Source organism: Solea solea, chromosome 6 (genome assembly GCF_958295425.1).
Source record: "Solea solea chromosome 6, fSolSol10.1, whole genome shotgun sequence".
In the NCBI taxonomy this organism is placed as follows: domain Eukaryota; kingdom Metazoa; phylum Chordata; class Actinopteri; order Pleuronectiformes; family Soleidae; genus Solea; species Solea solea.
This window is the reverse complement of record NC_081139.1, coordinates 10,919,228-10,932,587: the sequence shown is the minus strand read 5'-3', so window position 1 is coordinate 10,932,587 and position 13,360 is coordinate 10,919,228. Positions and strand designations below refer to the sequence as shown.

The window sequence follows — 13,360 nt, the reverse complement described above, 5'->3', positions numbered from 1 at the left end:
CAGTAAGATTTAGTGAGCTCGAACACAAGAGAAATAACAAGTTAAATGTTGAGTTTCGCAGGTTTTTTGTTGAGATTTTGTTACTTTGTTATGTAACTAAGATAAGTTAACCGGCTGCAAACTGTAGTTTCATATCTGTGGTCTAAGTGCGCAAGAGTTATCAAAAGTTTCCTTTAATTCTGTGCAAGAAAGCAAATGAGCATTTCCCCCCCAAATCATAAACTTTTCCTTCAGCAGACCTTCATTGATCTGTGTTTGTACAATATTAACGTTATTAGTTTGATTTCCTTTCCTTTTTATTTATTTACTGGTTTACTTGATTTTTTGGGGGAGGTTTTTGCCTCAAGACATGATTTTTTCCCCCCCTCCCTTTCTCCATCTGTAGCCTGTCCTGTCTTACCAGGCATCTACCACTGTGAGGCTCTGTGAGGAGGCTGCTTTGCTAGCATGGGAATGATTGCACGACAAGGACAAATGATCAGTCAAGGACAAAATAGCAACATGCAGCAAACGACCCTTTCTTTTTTCCCCCTTTTTGTTTTTTTTTTCTTCAAAAAACTCATTTGTACAGTACTCATGATCACAACACGATGGATGGGTCATGGATTTATCTCTGATGTCTGAACTCAAACAAACCCAAGAATTACTGAACCCTGCTAGCAACACACCCGCAGGAGGACGACGGCACTTTTACCAAGGACAACAGCCTTACTTCATTTCGGTTTATCTATAATCCAGAAAAGAAAAAAAAAAGCCTCCACCTTCCCCCTGTCCTTCACTTGACAACTGCACGCCTTCCCCTTCTTGTACAAGACTTAAAAAACAAAAAAAACAACAGAAAACACTTCTGATTTCCTGGTGTATTAAAGTGACAATGACTGGCTGGGACGACGTTTCTCTTTGGATGGTAAAGTCTTTGGCTCTGGTCTTGTACTGCCCTGTGCCTCTCAGCATTCACCGTAGCACCGAGAGACTGCAATTCACAATCTGCTTCTTCTTCTTCTCCTTGTCTATTTAAAAGAAAACACTGTGTTAATACATGGCACTAACCCTTTTAATACCTTGTTCCCCCCCCCCTTCTTCTTAAGATGCAAATAGGAAATTAGTGGATTTTGTGATACTTTTTGATAGACGGGGGCTGATGGAAATACTTAAGAAGGGATCACGCAGGGATCCCGGCATTAATACGACCAGAGGAAAAGTGTATTAACATTTCACAACTTAGGTTATCTAAACAAGAAAAGAACATCCTCAATAAGATTTTATTTAACCCAAGTGTAATAACAAGCCTCAAGCCCAATTTGGCACACATTTCCCAACACTGCATCCTATTATAGTGATTACACGGGGAGCTATCCTGCTTCACGCCAATTCAGAATTAGATACACGCACACGCAAAGTATGTCACAGGAAAATAAAAAGGCGGTGAGCAGTTTTAATTCCACAACATATAAAGTGTAGAGTGTAAACGTTGCTCTGGTGTGATGTTAATGCCAATGGATTTGTTATGCTGAGAACGTGACACTTTTTTTAATTTTTTTTTAATTTATTTATTTGTTTATTATTATTTTTTCTGTTGAAGAATCTTCCTGCACTGTGACTGAGAAATGCTGGTTGTGGAGTCGATGCATATCTGTGGGTTTGTCCCTGCTGTGCGTGCTGTTTGCCTTGTTTCCGTCTGTCCTCATGGGAGTTGTCTTTTGGGGGCCGTTACCGTTTACATCACTGGCCACTGTCCTTGTCTGTGTGTGTGTGCCGTCGGTGACACGAGGTTTGCGAGTTGCCTCTCCAGACGCCGCCGTGTCTGGAGACTGTTGAGATGTGTACCGTGGCTGAATCATTGCCACTCTGTTCTGACTGTTAGCTTCCAGTGACGATGCATGTTGGCAGTGTTTCCTCTTTGTGTTTCCTCGTACCCTTTGATGCACTTGGCCTGAGCAGTCGTTGTATGTACTGTGGCAGTGTCTCGTCTCCTCTCACTCATCCGCTTTTTATGTTCTCCCCCTCTATGTTACACAAGGACACGGCGTTTCATCCCCCCCCTTCCCCCTCGCCCCCATCGTCATTACACTTTTGTCATGTATGTTCTTCCATTTTGTGTGTCACCAAGACGACCTGCTCTAGTATGGATGCATAATGGAAAAGCATTACACTTTAATGAGGAGCAGCTATTTCGAGCAAGTTTTGGTGGCATGATATTGGCTGTGCATGTATCAGTCTTTTTTTTAACATTGGTGTTTTCCTTGTGTAGCTCACCCCAGCGTTCAAGTTTCCGGATACCAAGCTGTGAGTTGAAGGGGAGCAGCCCATGTGAGTGTGTTTGCGTGTTTTGAGTTAGAGGGCAGAGCAGTGGGGGAAAAAAAAAAAAAGAGAGAGAAAGAGAGGTAAGACTTATGCAACGTGCAAGGCCAACCAGCGCTACACTGACATTTAGATCTCACTCTGTTTAAACCCTGCTCCTCCACTGCCCCGATGCAAACCCCAACACACACACACAAACACACACCGAAGGCGACCTGTTGTCCGACATCACTGGCTACACAGGACCAGGTGTTTCACTCCTGTCTTGAGAAAAGGTCAAGCGTCTTTCCTGGCCTCCATGAGACTCTCAGATCTTGCCATGTAGGTACTGTAATGTTTAGAGCACTGTAGACCATTAATGAGCATTTCTATTGATTCAGGTCAATTGCAGATTATTAAAGGACGAAGAGAAAAGTGACAAAACGCAGAAACTGTACCAGCATACAATGCTTTGCCTATGTTTGTGGACAAAGTATGGTTTGTAAATGAAAATGTGATCCTGTCTCAAATTTCAAAGCAATATTATATTAATGATATTAAATAAGACAATGACAAAAGAAGCCCTCTCACGTCTGTTGTCAACACTGATTTTGTTTTATGGTTGAGTGATAAAAAGAAGAGAAATATTCAAATGACAACTGTAACAAAAGTGTTATACTGCTTATACTCTTCTTGTTTCGCCTTTAAATAGTGATCAGTGAGGCTTGGACCAGTATTATGTTGCATTCAAGTCACAGAGCTAAGCATCAAAGTTTCCAGTATCCTCAAAAGCTCGAACCAAATAACTAAATCTAAATATGAAAACAAGTCTTACGTCACCTAGACTTTCATATTAGCGGTTGGACAAAATATTGACACAGCAATACATAATCACTGTGACTCCTGATATATTATTATGTCGAATATCAATATTTGCATTAAAAATTAATCCAATTTATACAGATTTTCCCTTCAATTATGCTCACAGCTGTCTCTCTGTGGTGAGGGGAATGTGACGTTTATCTTTTTTTGGGGACATTTTGTGTCCTTCAGATATATAGACTGATGATGATGATGATATGATTTAGCCATATATGGATTGTCACAGAGTTGCTTTATCATGGTTTTGTTGTATCACATGTTGTGTCATATCGAGTTGCCCTGAAATTCACACCAACTTTGCTCGATCTGTTCCTTCCGTTCTATTTTTGAAACAAGGAACATAGAGAGGAAGATGTTTTCAAAACTGCAGGTTTTTAAATGCTTAGCTCTGTGAAAGTGAAAGACCACAGGTGGCTTTTTTCAGTATGAATACAAATTAGATCTGCAAACGACGTGTGTTTTGACTCAAGTTAAAAGAATCCACTGGTGACCGACTCTGTTTCAGTACAATGTGAAAACATTCAGGGTGACTCTGCGTAACTGTTACGTTCTTGTGATGTGACACAGAGCAGACACTTCTTATAAGTTACAGGCTTTCTGTGAGGATTTTACAACATACACTGAGTCAATTGGGAGTAAATTCTGAAGAACTGTACGCGCCTCTTGGCTAAGACGTGAAATAAAATGTCATCAACTTTACTCAAGCAAGTCCAGTTTATATGTGACTCCTGACGATTTTTCACATTGTATTAGAAATGAATGGAAACCAGTACTTTAGGTTGTGCATTTACAGCAGACGACAGCACAGATATTCAACCGTATCAAAATGCTCACTTACCCTCACTAATGATGACTATTGTGGGGGAAACAAAAGAGTATATTTTTGGTTTGTGGGGGAAAAAAAACAACAAAAAAAATGTAAAAGAGAGCAAAAAAGTGCATAATGTGTTGGTTAAGTTCTACAGCATGAAGATTAGAATGCAGCTACATATAACATCTTCAGTATTATTTACAAACTTAGTCTTTGGTACTCTGCTATTCCTGAGGACGAGTGAGTTAAACCTGACAAACCCAGACAGACAATTTCAGATTCATAGTTCTATCTTGACTAGTTTTTCCACTCCTGCGGCATTTTCTTATTCACTGTTACTCCTGTCTTTGCTTTCACACAATCTAATGTTTGGTTGTTAAAATGTTCTGTAATAATTAAGTACCTGTGTTTTACCAAACTGTAATAATAATAATAATATATATCTATATCTAATAATCTGCTTTTTTTTTTGTTGTTGTTGTTGTAACATCTCACCACTGGGTTTGCTTTATACATTCTCGCTCACTGTATTTACATTAAAGTTACATGTTTGATGCCACACGGCAGCTTATGTAAAAGGACACTTGAGGTTGGCATCACCCTAGCGTGAGTCTTCGCCGGGCTTGGCCTCTCCAGGCGAGAACATGAGTTTCCTGAGGATTGGTGCGTAGAAGGGGCCGAAGACGGATCGATTGAAGTGGACAATTCGCCCAAACGCCGTCCCCAGCTCAGTGAGCTCGGTGCTCACCAGCCTCAGAGGACCGGCCAACTGTACACTCCCTTTAGCAGAGCCTCCCTGCAGCGTCGCCCGGAGGAAGCCCTCTACCCTTTCTCCTGTGTTTGATCGAGAGGAGAGGAGAGGAGGAGGGAGACAGAGGGGGGAAAAGTCAGCTTTCTGCAGCAGCACGCTTTTGATTTTAAAAACAACCATGTGTGGACAGAGATAAACCAAAACTCAATGACATTATAACATGTGTTTCTTCTGACAAAATGGGAAAATCTTTATGTGAATGAAGCTGCACAAAATAAAATACACTATTTCTAACCAAAATGAAGTTTTAAGCTTGGAAGTTTTTTTGTTGTTGCAATTAACCAGATTTTTTGTCATCTCAAAACTGTAGTGTGTAACTTTTAGTCAGCTATAAGATAAAGGACGCAGAATACAAATAATGTAACAAAAAAATGACCAAATGTTATGCACTGCAGCTTTAAATGAGGTGAAAACTTATCAAGTTATCTGGTCCATACGTGAGTTCAAACATCAAACACTTAAATCTAATGTGGGGAGATATTTTTGCATGGGCAAAAATAAAAAGCAATAAAAAAAATGGTCATTTCAGTGTCATTTCAATCAAAACAAAAATCCTACACACTGTCCAATGTGCATTACTAAATCTGTTTGCAGTCTAGCACAGAAACATTGCATATAAATGTATTATTGCCAAATGTAAATTGTGCAGTGTGCAGGATTTTTGTCATGCTAATTTGTATCCCGTCATCTTATTCCTCTGCACTTTTCTCCTACAATACAACAATGCCAAACTCGAGCTCCTCACATGTGAAGATCCGCAGATGTTCAGTGTAATACACTACAAAAAAATAAATAATAAAGTAGTAAAATGAAGCCGCATTTGTGGATAAAAGAAATGAATTGATACAATGACACTAAACTATAATCTAAAGGCAAATCTTAAACTTAAATAAATGCAGTGACAACAGCTCAGCAATAAATACATGGGAATCTAAATGTAAAATGTGGCTTTGTAGCATTTGCTTCCACGTGAGCGTGAGTGAATCGTGTATGGAGCCTCGTCGCTCTCCTCTGCTGACCTATGAGTGTGCGGACAGTGTTGTTGTGCTTCCACAGGTCAGATATTTGTCCCCTCAGCAGATCCTGCCTCTGCAGCGGCAGCTCTGCTTCTCCCCGGCTGCTCAGCGCTCCATTCACCTGCTGCAGCACCGTCTCCCCGAGCCCCAGCAGCGCCCCCTTCAGGTCAGCCTCCCTGCAGCGCCAGAAAATGCCATTAGACAAATTACCTTCATTAGATGTAGATTAGGTCACAGGCAATTTATCAGCCACGTTGAGTTCTGGGACTCACAGAAGTCAATAAATAAGGCTCTAATAACATCCGCGTCTCTCACAAGAGGCGTAGATGGAAATGAAATCACATTTTAATAAAGGTGATCAGGGAAGAAGTGGCCTGTGCGCCATTATATTGCAGTTCTGACCGGAGTGTGAAGAGACCTTGAATATCACAAGCTGCTGTCTCACATCTATCCACTAATCATGACTGGGCTGCTCTTGTACAGAAAGAATGAGGTTAGCTGGAAGCTGCTCTGACAGGCTTCTTGGCTCCTGTCACCTCCTTTGGTTTTCCCCTTCTCCCAAATCACCTGTTCTCCTTGACAGCGAGTACACGCGTCACCACATCCTCCTCTTACCTGGTGTGACTGCCCTCCAGCACGGCAGCGATGGTCTGCCTGAGTTTACCTACAAACCCCTGCAGGGAGAAAACGGCGTCCCCGCACTGAGCATTAGTCAGGAGCAACACGGACGCCTCCACCACCAGCATGCGGAGCCGCTGACACAGAGCATCCAGGCGGGATCGGTCCATCAGGGCAGTCTGTGGAGAGGTTAGATCAGGGTCACATGTCATGCGCTTAATTTCTCCAAAGAAAAAAACATCAGCTATCCGGACATTCATTCAGTCATTCGTTAGAGTAAATGAACAAATGTTTTGCGACAAAGTAGTCGAATGGACAAATGAATAAAGTTCAAAGAAATAAGCCGAATGTGGGTTTTTGTCATGACCAAACCAACAGGAACACTGAGCGTAAACTTACAATGGAAACAGGTGTAAATGCAATTCCTTCCTAGTGTGTGCGACTATTACATTGACGTAAAAGGCAATTTCCCCGCTTTTCATAGAAACAACTGTATTGTATTCAACATCAGATCAGACGACAAGGGAACGACTGCAAGACGGAGGAGGGACTTAGAGAGCGATCGTGAGACGTCTACAGAACTCTGAAGAAGCAAAAACTAGAAATAGTTTCTGTTCTGTGTCACAGAACGCAGACTGCAAAATTAGTCATTTTCTATTTAAAAATGTGGTTTGTATATCAAGATAGCACATTATTTATAGTTTGTCAGCGATGTTGTCAGAGGTTACCTCGGCCTTTCCTATTGAAATTAAGAGATACGACTTTTGAATAGTGTTTCTGCATGGAATGCCCATCCCTACTGTTAATCAAAAAGTTATTTTATAGTATCACTGAGACAGAATATTCCACAGTGATCAATTAAAGATCAGTCAAATCATAAAAAGCGTGGTGCGATGCGGCCAACCTCTGGATATTTCTCGTCCTGTGGGTCGCAGTTTAGCAGACGCATATACGCCCGGTTGAGGGCGGCGGTGGCGCTGACGAGACCTCGGCTTTCAGGAGCAGAAGAATCGCACTGAGCTCTGATGATAGACGCCTCCTCTGCCACTGCTGCCTCAAGCCAGGCAGTGGTTTTGTCCAGAAAATCTGAAAATAAGGAAAATAGCAAAGCCACAAGACAGTAAATACAAACCCATTTCGGTTACATAGATGTATATTTGTTTGGAGCAACAGAAAAAAGTGAAGTTAATTGATTGAAATGAAGACTGGAATGACCAGTGCTCATAAGTCATACATTTACAAATTCACCTGTACGATCACTCACACATTAGCAGTGAGGACAGAGATTTAAACACACCAAAGTGACATTATTGTGACACTCACCCGGCTGCTTGTCCAGAATCTGCTGGAATTTCACCCTCTCATAGTTCACGGCCTGCTGCAGCAGGTGAGGCCTCAAACTCTGGATGGTGAAATTAACCATGTCCGTCTTCATCAGCTCCAAGACACGGAAGATGTTCCTGAAGGAAGAGAAGTGTAAGTGTATAAATTGCAAAGTACATAAAAATCAAAATGAAAATAAAGTGTAAGTGAAAAGACAACAAACATTTTGAGGAATAAATGTCTTTTCATGATATGTTTGAGCATGAAGAGTGGAAGTATAAACAGAATTTTACATGATCAAGATCAGACGTGGGTGAAATAACCAGTCAGACATTTGATCTGCTCCTCACCTCAGGAGTTCCACAGGCTCCTTGAGTTCTCTCAGCACTCGGACCTCCGCGTCACGCACTGGTGCACACAAAGACCCCATGGTGTTGGTGATGTACTCGGCCAGTCTGGGAAGGTCCAGAATGCCATGGTTGACCTCCTGGTTTATCAGATCCATGTCAAGGACCTCGTCCAACTGAGATCTCAGTCTGACGTGACCAGGCAGAAGCAGGGACTGAAGCATCTGATGGTAGGACACGTGAACATGAACATACAGGAAGTACCAGTTTATTTTTCTCAGATTAAAGAGTCCATTTCATACCTCTTCACACAAAGAGAGAGAAAGAAGTTCAGTCTAATGATATGGTACGTACTTTAAATTGCCGTCAGTGAAATACTTCAGTTAAAATACATGTTAATGTGTAATTGAACCCTCGAAAAATGACATTAAAAAACAAACCATTTTTTTATTTCTCGTCCGATTCATTCAAATCGGATGTGGTGAGATGTGAGGAGGATACAGCGAAAAAGGAAGATTGCAAAGATAAGTGGGGAAATGAATCTATCCGTTGGTGGAATGCGTGAGGGATAACGACTACAGGGAAAATTGCATCGTCTGCCGTCGTGTTTTCTCTGTTGGGCACGGTGGAGTCTATGATCTCAAACAGCATGACTCCGGTGAAAACCACATGAGGAACGTGAGGCCGTGGAGAACACGGAGAGGGAGCCCTCCTAAAGATCCTTCATTATTCCTGTTTTGCACAGTTTGAAGTGAAGATTGCACACAGAGAAGATAATTCGTATTAAAGAGGTTTGCTCTCCCTATTTTCTTATCAGGAAACTTCAAAACACTGAATCGTAGCAGAGATGACAACATTTCTGCAACACAGAAGCTGAATTTATACGCACACACATCAACACATTGTCCCACCGTCTGTGTCATTTGGTTAATTTCGCATCGTCAGTAAAAGGCTGAGATTGAAAGTGAAGATGTGAGGAGAAGACAAGCTGACAATAACAGGCCGTAAAAACATTTAAATATCAATCACTGATCTATATGAGAGAGAGGAGTCATTAGCTATCGTTGGCTGTTTTGTCCAACTTTCACTCATTTATATTTCAATGCATCTCCACTGGAAACCCGTGTTTCTTCTCCCCTGAAGATGCTTTTGAAAAGGATAATGAGGCTTTTGTAGGTTTGGTGACATCCACCGTTTCCAAATTATAGCTGAAGCTCGCTGTGTGTCCACATGTGTCGCAGCCCTCAGGCAGAAAATGTGTTTTGTGGACATACTGGCTTCACCATTGTTAATAGTGAACCCAGTATATTAAATGTAATGTCAGAACCACTTTGATTTTGTTTTTAGACTTGTTAATGCCATCTAAGGTTCTGTGTTGAGGGGGATGATTGAAAGCCTGACTTACAGTCTTGACCTCCTGCAGCAGAATGACAGCATGAGTGTAGTTGGGAGGGTGACTGTTCAGCTGCTCCTGGAGACTGTCCCAGAACGCTCTGTGAACGATCTGTGTCACTCTGCCCTCCAGACTACAGAGAGGAAGGAAGATGACAAATTATTTTGGACAAAATCACGACCATTTAGTTGATGCGGAGAGTTTTTTTTCTTGCCTGTCTGTGCGAGGCATCCTGGGGGTGAAGCAGAGGTCACTGTTCACTATTATCTCGTGTGCGAGGCTCAAGTTGGAAACACAATTTCCCAGCTCCATCAGACTGGATAATGAGGCCGTGGGTGGGCTCCCTGACACCACAGAGAGGACACACACACACATACACAAATAATTAAAAGTGCCACAGTGGTAATAATTCAATCACTACTGTTTGCTGAACATGCCCCAAAACAGTAACACTGAAAAAAATAGGAAATGTATTGTTGGACAGTTTAAATCACTGTGGAGAGCGAACCGGACATGACTCTGGTTTCAATAGGCTGTAATAATTAAGATAAGATATTCCTTTATTAGTCCCACAGTGGGGAAATTTACATTGTCACAGCAGCAACGACAATAAAGATTAAGATAATAAATAATAAACAATGCATTTCCACATGTGTGGAAGTACAATATAGAAGGATATGAACAATGCACGAGAAATAATCCATTATTCTGACACATGTATGCGAGTTCTGCTTGCCGGTCTAGTTATCCTTAATTATTCCTTTTCCACTTCACCTATTCTTCTAATATGATTTTTAAAGAACACTTTACATGACATGACATAAAAATCAAAGGGCTTCATCACATAAAATAGGCTTGGAGCTCCATCATACCTACTGTAACAAAAAGTACCACACACAAAGGGAAAAAGGTTGTACCTAATTTACTTGGCGCCTTAAAACCAGGGTAATTACACGTGTTAATAAATTACATTTATACAAACCAGTCACTAATTTATTTAAAGGTCCTGTGTGAACACACTGGTGGGTTTCAGTCTCAGACTCAAAGCATCAGGTGGTAATTATTCAATCACTAATGGTTCCTGAGTGTGCCAAAGAACTGTCACTGTATAACTGTCACAATAATAAAGCTACATACCTGTAGGAGAGTCCAGTTTTTCCAGACAGGGCATGTCAGTGGGGAAATCATCAGCCACCTTGTCTCCTTGATTTGACATGACTACAAGAGTCTAAACATTTAAACACACTGTGATTAACAAACACATCAACACTTTCAACACAATTCGATCTTCCTGCTTTTTTTACTTGTTTGACATTAAAAGATGGCATTTGATTTGTCAAGCTCTGAGAAATTCTGCATTTGTTACCATACTGTATTGCACAAAACGAATTGATCAAGTCAATAATTTGTACAGCGAATAATAGATAAGCATTACTAATAAAATAACTATGAGCCCTATATTGTATGAAGTAAAGTTTAAAGGATATGCTCATAAAGTGCTCTAATCAATTAGTTCATACAACAGCAAAAATAATCACACACATATTTTGATAAAGAATAAATTACTGAAGTCGTTTGTCGAGCAAAATAACCGTTCATAAAATGAATCTATATAAAAACATAATAAATGTAAATAAGAAGTGTAAAAGTATATTGTTGAGAGAATTAAGTTTATTAAATGGGAAAAAAAAACAAATAACAAAACATACCTGTGTTCTTTCAAAAGTTAGATCATTCACTGAGTCCAAATATGAAGAATTAAACGCTGAGGACTAAAATACAAGTCACTGTAAAATTGTTCGGTTTAAAATCCACAAACATGAAGGTTTAAACCCAGGCTAAACCATTCTCGCAGACACACGGGGGAAATGTAGGAATGGGAAATAAACAGTCCGACAACTTTCCAGCATATGGTAGAACCATTTATTGCTCGGTACACATCGTGTGAAGTGTAAACATGTTTAATAACTGGAAGTTTGCTAGTTAGGGAACAAAACACTTACAAATGTGGTAGTTTGTGGTGGTCCGCTCCATTCTTGAATCAAAACAATGGCCGCGTCAGAGTCTGCTCCTCTTCGCCCCGCCCCCACCGTGTCGCTGCTTTTGAAAAACTCAGTTGTTCTAGTTCATTCTTCGCGTGTTTCCGGGTAAGTAAAGAAGTAAAAGGCCACGGCGTTTGTATAAATATTCCATTGTATGAGACACAATGATGTGTCCGTGTTCCTCCAACAAACTAGTAACTTCTAATAGTTTAGAAGCAACAGAACCGAATACCTTTGTACTTCCTGTGGTGGTCAGTTACCTACATGTTCATATACATGTTCTTTCACAGTATCTGTAAAATAATATATGTTATACATCTCTGAAACACTGCACAATATTGTAAGGTATATAGTTAATTTGATTATGTGGTCACGTTTTGTAAATTGGTTCATTTTAAAATGTATCAATTTGTCAAATGCAAAAATGTTATTCCACTTACAAACTAGGGGTAGGACAAAAAAAAAAAAAAAAAATCGTCCTTTACGATAATCAATACGCCAGGGCAGAGGGAGTTTACAGCAGGATAATGGCGGAGAAAGCTACGTTAAGAGATACCCCATCCATGTTCAATACTTTATGCACTTTGTTCTCTATATCGTGAATAAAGAGAGAAATCCTGCACTTTTAACTTTTCAAGGACATTTTGTTAACTTCAGTTAGACAGATATTGTGATGTATCACTATGATTGTCTTGCTATATATTGATTATTGCAGAATCGCTGTATTGTGATATTATTGGTATCATGGACTATGCATCATATCTTGAGGTACCCTGTGATTCCCATCCTTAATCCAAACAGTCATACTGAAAAAAATGTCAAGAGACATAAATGTACTGCAAATTATTTATAATTGCAAAATGTTGTGTACAAACTGTTTTGTTAAATATGAGCATTGAACAAAGCATTATCTAAAAAGTTGACCTTTCATCACAATCACAAATAGATATGATCATATTTTCAATAGAAAAAACATTTTAAAAAAACTCCCCAGGCCATATTTATATATTTGCATATTTCAAAATATTAAACACCATTACATTTATGTTTTAAAATAACAAGGATAACTTAAAAAATGTAATTTTAACACTTACCATTATCTCTCCTTACTTAAGATGCTATGTACATATAAACTTTATTGAATTACTGCATGCATGAGCACAGAGGTGCCTCAAGACATTAAAGGAAATGGAAAAGAAAAATAAGTGCCAAAAGCAGAGTTCTGCAGAGCGAAGCAAATCTGCTCCCAAGATAATTTAGTGTCCTGTGAAACAGAAAAAAAATCAATGTCATGTCTTCGTAAATCATTTTTTAAAAGGAAAAAATACGTAAGTGAATCTGCAGGTGAAAAATGTCATGTTTCTCATGAAAGACAAATTGATGTCACAAACAAGCTGCTTAAATCATTCCTTTTCAGTCCAGCTTTGTATTTGAGTCTAAAATGAAAGCCCCCCCCCTCACACACACACACACAGCCATGTCTCCCAACAACACTGTCTAATAATAAAGTAACAAATCCAGACTTCACTCGAGTGTTTCAATGCCACAATTCACCAATGACTGTGCTGCAGCATGACCCAACCCCATCACAACAGCTAATGCATTTTGGCACTGCTTGTTCTGTCAGACTCTTATTCCTCCAGTGAGTTAACTGCCCTAAGTTACATACACATTAAATTACAGTACCATGGTAACCTTCACCTGTTATGTGCTGCTCTTATCATAATTTTTCCTCTCTTATGGTCCGATATAAAAATGTAAAATGCATACACAGCAAGGCACTTGAAAGCAACGCTGTTGAAGGAGTTCTGCTTATTCTTTTTAAGAGTTTCACTTT

At 39.9% G+C, this 13,360-nt stretch overlaps 2 protein-coding genes across 6 annotated transcripts in view; one reads left to right on the top strand and one right to left on the bottom strand.

Annotated features, from left to right (window-relative positions):
• Positions 1-3,756, top strand: part of anks1ab (ankyrin repeat and sterile alpha motif domain containing 1Ab) — a 42,403-nt gene extending 38,647 nt beyond the window's left edge. For all 5 annotated transcript variants that reach the window (XM_058631650.1, XM_058631648.1, XM_058631649.1 and 2 more), the window contains one exon: positions 2,252-3,756. In XM_058631650.1, coding sequence (XP_058487633.1) covers positions 2,252-2,290 — 39 coding nt within the window. In that variant the 3' untranslated portion in view covers positions 2,291-3,756. The remainder of the gene's footprint in view (positions 1-2,251) is intronic.
• Positions 2,875-11,375, bottom strand: LOC131460829 (T-complex protein 11-like protein 1). The gene is made up of 10 exons (XM_058631653.1): positions 11,191-11,375; positions 10,619-10,709; positions 9,696-9,825; positions 9,494-9,614; positions 8,092-8,312; positions 7,742-7,878; positions 7,323-7,504; positions 6,416-6,597; positions 5,804-5,976; positions 2,875-4,807 (listed from the first exon to the last, which is right to left on the bottom strand). Exons 2-10 carry the CDS (start codon positions 10,695-10,697, stop codon positions 4,575-4,577), a joined length of 1,458 nt encoding a protein of 485 aa, XP_058487636.1. The 5' UTR covers positions 10,698-10,709; positions 11,191-11,375; the 3' UTR covers positions 2,875-4,574.
• Between the last annotated feature and the right edge of the window lie 1,985 nt (positions 11,376-13,360).